General features: G+C 42.9%; 1 protein-coding gene across 1 annotated transcript in view; it reads right to left on the reverse strand.

Annotated features, from left to right (window-relative positions):
* The window catches only part of CNGA1 (cyclic nucleotide gated channel subunit alpha 1), a 72580-nt gene extending 64004 nt beyond the window's left edge, over positions 1–8576 (reverse strand). The window contains 1 exon segment of the mRNA XM_047798635.1: positions 7338–8576. Coding sequence (XP_047654591.1) covers positions 7338–7398 — 61 coding nt within the window. The 5' untranslated portion in view covers positions 7399–8576.
* Positions 8577–8854: the final 278 nt, after the last annotated feature.

Raw genomic sequence — 8854 nt, forward strand, 5'->3', positions numbered from 1 at the left:
GACAACGACAGGAAAAGACCTTTCCATATGAAAATAAAGCCCACATAAAATTTTCCTATCTCATTCCAAGTTCAAGGCTGGGGTTACATTTTTATGGACATATGACTTATTACTCATTGATATAATTAATGGAAGAGAAATTAGCTATCTTATTTCCAGACCAAACTTATTTCCTCTCAAAACAAAAATCTGGGGGAAAAAAAAAACCAAAAAACAGTTATGACATTAAAAACAAAAGCTCTTCAGGTCGACTGGATTTTTCTCTTCTAATGTCAAATATTATTAGTTTTATCTGTTCATAATGTAGCTCAAGTCTACCTGGGTAATAAATAGTAGACTCTTCCCTTCAGAATTCTATTAAAGTGACTTCAGCATTTCCCCAGTTCTGTTGAACTCTGACATGTTTGCGGTGATGACTTGAGACACTGCAAAGTCCTAATGTGCTGATGGAATCTTTTCAGCATAATTTTTTGTTTCTCTGTTTTCTCTTTAGGGCTGCACCTTCGGCATGTGGAAGTTCCCAGGCCAGGTGTCAAATCGGAGCTACAGCTGCCAGCCACAGCCACAGCCACCCAGAATCTGAGCTGCATCTGCGACCTACACGGAGGCCAGGGATTGAACCCACATCCTCATGGTTACTAGTCGGGTTCATTTCTGCTGCACCGCATTGGGAACTCCTTCGGCAGAGTTTAGTGGTGAGTGCAATTGAGTACATTCTAAATTTCTGAAGACTGATCATCTGTGGAAGATTCATGGGTTAATACCTCAGGTCAAATAAATATGTGTTTCCCCTGTCGATTGCTGATTCACCTTAATTGTATATCAGATATATAAGCTATGAACACAAGTATGTAGAAAAAGTGTTTGAAAATTGTAGAAATTCTTTTAAAGTTTTTCACTTTTCTATTGAAAACTCTGTTGATTTCTCTAGAACACCTTCTTGGTGAGGGAATTAATGACATCCAGCTTGAGGCTGGGGTGCTGCTCCACCTACTGAATTTTAGGGTCAGTTATTTCTTCAATGTCACCTGTTACAGAGCTTTGCCCTTGGTATATTGCGCCCAGGCCGAAGGTTGTTGGAACACAAGAATTCCTGTGGACCCTGGGTTGGAAATGAATTGGCACAGACAGATATGCCCAGGAGAAAGTCAGCGAAAGATCCAAGAGTTGAAATATGTTGAGAAACAATAAAACATTCGAAAAACTCTGGAACTGCCTGGTGGGCATATGATTGAAAAACCAAAATGTTACAAATCCAAAACCCAGAATAATTTTTCCCAAATAGGTAGATATTGTCTAAGGAGAAATAAAATGCTGGATCCCTATATTCAGACTAACTGTGTTAGTCTTAACGGGTAGTCTCACATGTATATATTTTAATATATGTACTTTATCTCACAGAGATACCTTAAGATTTATTATGTGACTATCTGTACGTATGTCATTAAGGATTACAAAACTGTACTCACACAGCTCTGTTTCACACATGAAAGCTTTTCCTACTACTGTAAGTGTAATCGTTTCATTTTTCAACTTATAATTCTATTCTTAGGTCAATGGTGAATGACTTTTTAGTTCAGATTGCAGAATATTCATAAAACCCTTTAGATTTGGCAACATGAAATTATTTGTTTTAAGAGTCCTCGATCAAATATATATATATATACACATGGGAAGTAATTGTACCATGCCTGATATTGAGGCATTTGATAAAATTTAGTTCTCTTTGGGAGTTCCTGTCGTGGCACAGTGGTTAACGAATCTGACTAAGAACCATGAGGTTGCAGGGTCCATCCCTGGCCTTGCTCAGTGGGTTAAGAACCTGGCGTTGCTGTGAGCTGTGGTGTAGGTTGCAGACGCGGCTCAGATCCTGCATTGCTGTGGCTCTGGCATAGGCCGGCAGCTCCAGCTCTGATTAGACCCCTAGCCTGGGAACCTCCATGTGCTGCAGGAGCGGCCCTAGAAAAAGACAAAAAAAAAAAATTCTCTTCGAATCAAAAAAAAATTTTGGCCATACCTGGGCATGTGGAAGTTCCTGAGCTAGGGATCAAACCCACACCACTGCATCAGCTTGAACCATTGCCATGACAAAGCAGGATCTTTAACTCTCTGCACCCCAAGGGAACTCCAAATCAACATTTTAATTCTTAGTCAAAGCACTAGATCAGGAAGGGGCATTGCTTGCCAGTTTTTATACATTCTTCTTCTTTTCTCAGTTTGTGTCACCTTAGCTCATTTTTAATAATCCAAGTGAAAAATAAATTCCATTAGTATCCTATCTCAACAATACAAAATGATCCTGACAAAAATATTTTTCTTCATGATACTGAACTAAATGCAGTCTTTACATGTCAACAAAACTTTGTGGAAAAATAACTTACATGAATACATACGAAATATTTTCAAATATTACTATGATCATGAAATTTTCTATTTTTCAAATGTTTATACATACTGTTCATTTTCAAAAGTTGACAAAGTTTCAATTAATGTTTGTATATTTTTCATTTGCAATAAAATAATGTGGTTTAATTATGCTTGTTAGAATTCAGTTTTTACTTTACTGAATTAAGTTTGCGTAATGACAAAAATATCCCTATTTGAGATTAAAAAGAAAATCTCGAGGTTTAAAAAAAAGCTGCACTTTGCTTAATTTTGCTTTGTCAATTTCCTTGATATTAAAAATCTGTGTTTTAGAAAAAGGCTCTCCCCAAAACTATCTCCTATATAATTGTTCTGGCACCTGAACAAAAGGTAGGAGAAATTGTCTTATTTTTTTGAAAATTGTATTCAACAGTCCACGTAATGAAACTTTCCCTCAGTTCAGAACTTTAAAAGGAGAAGAAAAAAAAGCATTATAAAAATCTTTGGTAGCATTGCCTTCCATTAAAACTGACCTTCAGTGATTTCCTTCTCGTCCCCACAGAACTTCAGCATTGACCACATCACATGACTTTATCAGTTTTCCCTGTTTTGATGTCAATTCATGTTTGAAAACAACTCTCTAGGTTGTTTCTATGGAAATGAACTGTCTAGGGTACAGAAGGCCATGTCCCACACCCCCTCTTTCCCTCCCTGTTACAAACGAACAGGAATCATTTGCAATTCCTGAAATCACATCGTCATGTAGGACCAGAATGAAAACCAAAGTCCAAGCCCCTCAACACCCCGAACCACCCGGCCCACAGAATGTAGGCACGACCAAGGAAGCCTTGGTGGAGCACATCTCAGCAGAGTTAACTTCAATTTCCCCCAGAAAGCTGTGTTAACCTATACTGAACATTTCAGCACCCTGACTGCAGGGCACAGGCAGTTTCTAAGAGGTAAGCTAAGGTTACAAAGAGTCTTAAATTTCATCTATAACAATGGACAACATGTTTTTCCCAACTGAAAGCTTCGGTTGCAAAAAAAAGCTTTTTGAGACAGCTGACTACTGAAGATGTCTTTTCGAATTTCAGTTACAAATCACAGAAAACCTTTCTTGAGGGAAAACTGGATTTTTTTTTCTTTTTTTTTTTAAGGCTGCACCTGCAACATATGGAGGTTTCCAGGCCAGGGATCAAATTGGAGCTGCAGCTGCCAGCCTGCACCACAGCCACAGCAACAGCAACACAGATCCAAACCATGTCTGCGACATATACCACAGCTCACGGCAACGCCAGATCCTTAACCCACTGAGCAAGGCCAGGGATCAAACCCACAACCTCATGGTTCCTAGTCAGATTTGTTTTCACTGAGCCACAACAGGAACTCCAAAAGTGGATTTTCAGAAATACCACTGGTATGGGAGAAAACCTTTGAGTTAGAAGGCATTTTCATTTTTATAGGTAGAACTTCCCCTTGGCTGGGGAGAGATAGGGCAGAAATCTCTGTGGGCCAGGCTCCACCAGCCTCAGGAGTTTGTCTAGCCCTCAACAACGTCTCACACCAGTTTGCTGCACTGGGACACTCCTAAGGCCACGTGGACCTCCATCCCACCCAGCCACGTGTAGGCCCCAGCAACTACTTGACTGGAGGGAAGTGGATGGGTGGGGTTGGGAGTGGAGATGAAAGCCATGCTCTGAGTACCATGATCTGAGAATCCCCTCCCACTCTCTGGCTTCCATAATCCAACCAGTAATTCCTACTGCCAGCATGCAACTCAGTCTGGCCCGAAAGCTTGTGGCATCATTTCCAATAGCCAAGACATAGAAGCAACCTGTGTCCATTGAAAGGTGAGTGGATAAAGAAGATGCAATATATATATACACAATAGAATAGTACTCAGCCATAAAAAATAATGAAATAATGCCATCTGCAGCAACATGGATGGCCCTAGAAATTATCATATTAAGTGAAAGAAGTCAGACAGAGAAAGACACACATGGTATGACATTACTTATATGCAGAATCTTTTAAAAAATGATGTAAATGAACTTATTTACAAAACAGAAACTCACAGACGTAGAAAAGAAACTTAGGGCTGCCGAAGGGGAAAGAGAAGGAAGGATAAATTAGGGGGGTGGGATTAAAATATACACACTACTATATCTAAAATAAATAACCAACAAGGATCTACTGTACAGCACAGAGAACTATACTCAATATCTTGATAACCTATAATGGCAAAAAAATCTTAAAAGAATATACATGTATATATGAATCACTTTACTGAACACCCGAAACTAACACAACTTTGCAAATCAACTATATTTCAATATTTAAAAAAAAAAATCCCGAGGTACCGTAAAAGTATTATACTTAAAAAAAAAAATAAAGCTTGTGCATCATGAATGCCTTTTATAGGGACTCGACCCACCACAAAAACCAAAAATGGCCCTGATTGTTTAACATCTATGGATAAAGTCTCTATATCCTCACTGGAATGGATTCTGAGTAGAGGTATATGGCTCCTCCTCAAGTTAGTGATTTCCAACAAACATTCAGAAAATAAACTCCAAACAGCCCATAACCTCAACCCAATAAAACAGATTATTTCATAGACCACAAATGGGCCCTTTAGCTCAGAAGCTCTCCTTGTCACTCAATTAGCTTTGGCCTTTGTTTTCATATGAACATCTCATCATATTACCAGAAGGGTTTTAAATAAAAATGTGCTTGAATAAACGAGATCCCTCTTCCTCTTAACCCATGGAACCGTCAGGCTGGGTTATAATGGGCAAGCCTAGCAGGAAACAGACAGAAAATAAATTCCTACGGCTAGAAGGGGGTTTTATTTATATCCTTGTTACCTCATGTGAACTGAATTCCTTCTGAGTAACCTTGCATGCATGGAAAAAAGGGCGAGGCTTTGCAAGTCTGGGATAGCAGAATCATAGGGTATAAACTGAAGGAAGGCAGTGATTCAGTCTTTTTAGCAAGTACTGGGATATACACCCAGCCAAGGGGAGGCTGCGGATTGAGTTCACGTGGGCAAAAAGGAGGGACACCACCAGAGACACCTCGATGAGGTTTCACTGTGAGAACCAAACTGGTTTAAAATCAGGCAGACCTGAGGAATTCAATGTCAATTCAGGTTACACGCAGCAGTTCCCCTGCTATGGGGAGGAGCCTGGTGAAGGGAGATTAACCTTGCAGCCAAAGGACAATAAATCGTGGAGGAACTGGTCCAACAAGATCAAGCCGTTCTATTATTTGTTTGGCTGTGCAGCTTGGAGGAGCTGGGGCTGGATGAAGCAGGTCCCCACGACCCAAGCATGAGGTCCGTCTTCACAGAGGAAGGACTGACAGTCCAGCAGAGCAGAGATTAAAGGCTTCCACCCAGGAGTTCCCGTTGTGGCTCAGCAGTAATGAACCCCACTAGGATCCATGAGGATGCAGATTCGGTCCCTGATCTCACTCAGTGGGTTAAGGCTCTGGCATTGCCTTGAGCTGTGGTGTAAGTGGCAGATGTAGCTCGGATCTGGCATTGCTGTGGCTGTGGTGTAGACCGGTAGCTGTAGCTCTGATTCAACCCCTAGCCTGGGAACTTCTATACACCATGGGTGCGGCCCTAAAAACAAAGAAAAAAAGTCTCCCACCAAACACATTTGCATGTTCCGTGTCCCCGAAAGGCCATGACTTCAGAATCATCAATGAGACCTACAGGTTGAGATCTGAGACATGAAGCAAAACAGTAACACGTCCGATTTGGTTCACAAGCAGACAAGAAAACGAGGCTTACTTTCCAAGGCAGAAGTCCACACCTGACTTTCATTCCCCCCATCAATCGGCTGATTCCAAAAGACCACAGGTTTGTCTTTGAAAAATATTGGGACTTCCTGCCCTTCCCTGAGATGTCATGGAATTCTGCATGTCGTGTAGTCCCCTGATGAGGCGGACAGAATAGAATCCTCTACCGAGTTCTCTGGTACCTTGAATATCTTCTCCAGAAACCTGGTAGGCTGCCATCAACTGAGGAGAAGCTGCAAACTTCCTACCTCTGGATTTCTGGCTCTTTATAAAAAGCCACTGTGCCCCGCAGTGTCCTTGGCTTTGTCTCCCCAGCCATGGTGGTGGCCGAAGCCAGGCTGGCTAAAGCATGCAATGCTTAGTAAGGGACCACTAGTTGCACAGCTGTTAGTCAACGAGCATTGATGAGACATCTTTCTCCCTTTGTTTCACCTTTTAAAAAACTTCACAGGTAACCCTGGCCCCCAGTAAACATACCTATACAAACATAAAGCGTTTTGTCTCCGGCAATGGTTTTTGGGCCTGACTTTTTAACTTACCATGCCTGCACCCCACCCAGGAACAATGAAAACAAACATCTGAGGGTGGGGTCCAGCCACCACAGTGTCAGAAGCTCCCCAGGTGATTTGAATATGCAGCCAGCGTTGCAAACCACAGATCGAGGACCCCACCTATAAAAGTCACATCCCAATTGCAAAGTTGTTTTTTTAAAAGTACTCAAAGACAATCTACACACATGTCCGTTGGCTGTGGTTGCTTTCAATTTCCTAGACAGGTTTCACCCATCTTTGAAATGCACTGCATAATCTGCACCTCGGTAGAAGTCTGTAGTCAGGTCGCTGCCTCCAGAAGAGTCAGCAGAGATGAATCTCTTAGGAAGGGGCTTGGCTTCAGGTAATCGAACATCTAATATTGGCTTAGAGAAATAGGGAGTCACTTATCTCCTAGAGCCAGACGCCTAGATGTGGGCACTTCAGAGGTGGTGCAGTGATTCAACAACGCCAGGAGGATTCATACCCTTTGCATCTTTCTGCTCTACAGAGAACGCTGCCCGATTTAACAGCAAACACCACGCATCAACATTCAAACTGTTGCATCCGAATTCCAGACAAACAACACACACCTTTCGCATAAGTATGTCCATACAATCTTTGGAACACACTTACTGTGACAAAGAGTCTGACTCCGTGTTTGATGCGTTGACTGATGACAGTTTTCAAGCCCCATCACGGCCTGCTGCTCTTCTGCCCACACCTGAGCAAGCAGGTAAGCCCTGCAGCTCCCTCTTCTGGTACCAGCTGGAAGTACAAGCCACGCAGGCCCAGCCCCTTCTCCTCAGCCCCACCCTTCCTCACCACAAAACCCCAAGGTAGCTACCCACCGCCCCTGCTCTCTCAGTTATCTTTGAATCTGCTGGGGAAGCCTATTTTCCCTGATGTCCCCAGAAACCTTCCAATATGTGTCATAAACCTTGCATACCCTCTTGGGTATGATGTCAAGAGCCTCTGCCTCTGAACCGAATTTGGGATAGAGGGTTTATTCATTTCTGGGGGTGATCACGACAGGAGAAGAGGGGACAACACTTACCCTAAAATAATTGTGTGTGGTTCATCTGAAATCAAATTGAACTGGGCATCCTATATTTGATCTGGCAACCCCACCCATGGGCCCTCAGCTTCTTGCCTTTTTCCTGAGAGCCAGGGATGGGCACTACACCTCCAGGTTTTAAAGCCATGTCCCACGTAGGAAGAGGCGACAAGTTTTCCTTCTGGGAAGACCTGTTTTTTCCTTCGGGAAGGGAAGCTCCGCCCCCCCCCCATCGCCACCCGCACCTACCAAGAAGTATCTCTGAAATAACTTCACTTACCCAGAAGCCAATTTCCGTCTCTTTGAATCCTGTTCGTCTGCAGAGGTGAGTGTGCAAATGCCCTCTGGGAAGAAGGATATGGTCCAAGGATCTGCGCCTTTGGCATCAGCTGAGAGCTTGTTAGAAGCCAAAGAATCTGAGGCCCCACTTGGACCTACTGAATCAGAACCTGCATTTTAACACAGTCCCCAGACAATTGTGTGTCCATTAAAGCTTGAAAAGAATTGACCTAGAAGAATAGTGGTTGTCACATTTGACTGCCACTGGAATACCCAGGAGCTTTCAAAAATACTGCCCGAGTAATTCTGATTTCATTGGTCTAGGGGACAGCCTGGGCATGGGGATTTTGAAAAACTCCCCAGATGATCCCAAAAAGCAGTGACGTTTGAGAACCGTGGCTCTCAAGCCTGTGTGAGAATCCCTTGGGTTGCTTTGCTATAAAACCACCAATGCCCGGATCCCCTCAAAGTGGTTAAATCAGACTGGGGAGAGGAATGAGATGGGGAGAACTGGGCGATTGTATTTTTTTTTTCTTTTCTTTTCTTTTCTTTTTTTTTTTTTTGCTTTTCTTTTTTAAGGGCTACACCTGGTGCGTATGGGAGTTCCCAGGCTAGTGGTCAACTCAGAGCTGCAGCTGCCAGCCTACACCCCAGCCACAGCATTGCAGGATCCAAGCCAGGTCTGTGACCTATACCAGAGCTCACAGCAATGCTGGATCCCGGACCCACGGAGCAAGGCCAGGGATTGAACCCATATCCTCATGGATACTAGTCGGATTTTTTTCCACAGCACCACAACAGGATCTCCCAGGCAATT

The sequence above is a fragment of the Phacochoerus africanus genome, chromosome 10, assembly GCF_016906955.1.
Source record: "Phacochoerus africanus isolate WHEZ1 chromosome 10, ROS_Pafr_v1, whole genome shotgun sequence".
NCBI classification, from domain to species: domain Eukaryota; kingdom Metazoa; phylum Chordata; class Mammalia; order Artiodactyla; family Suidae; genus Phacochoerus; species Phacochoerus africanus.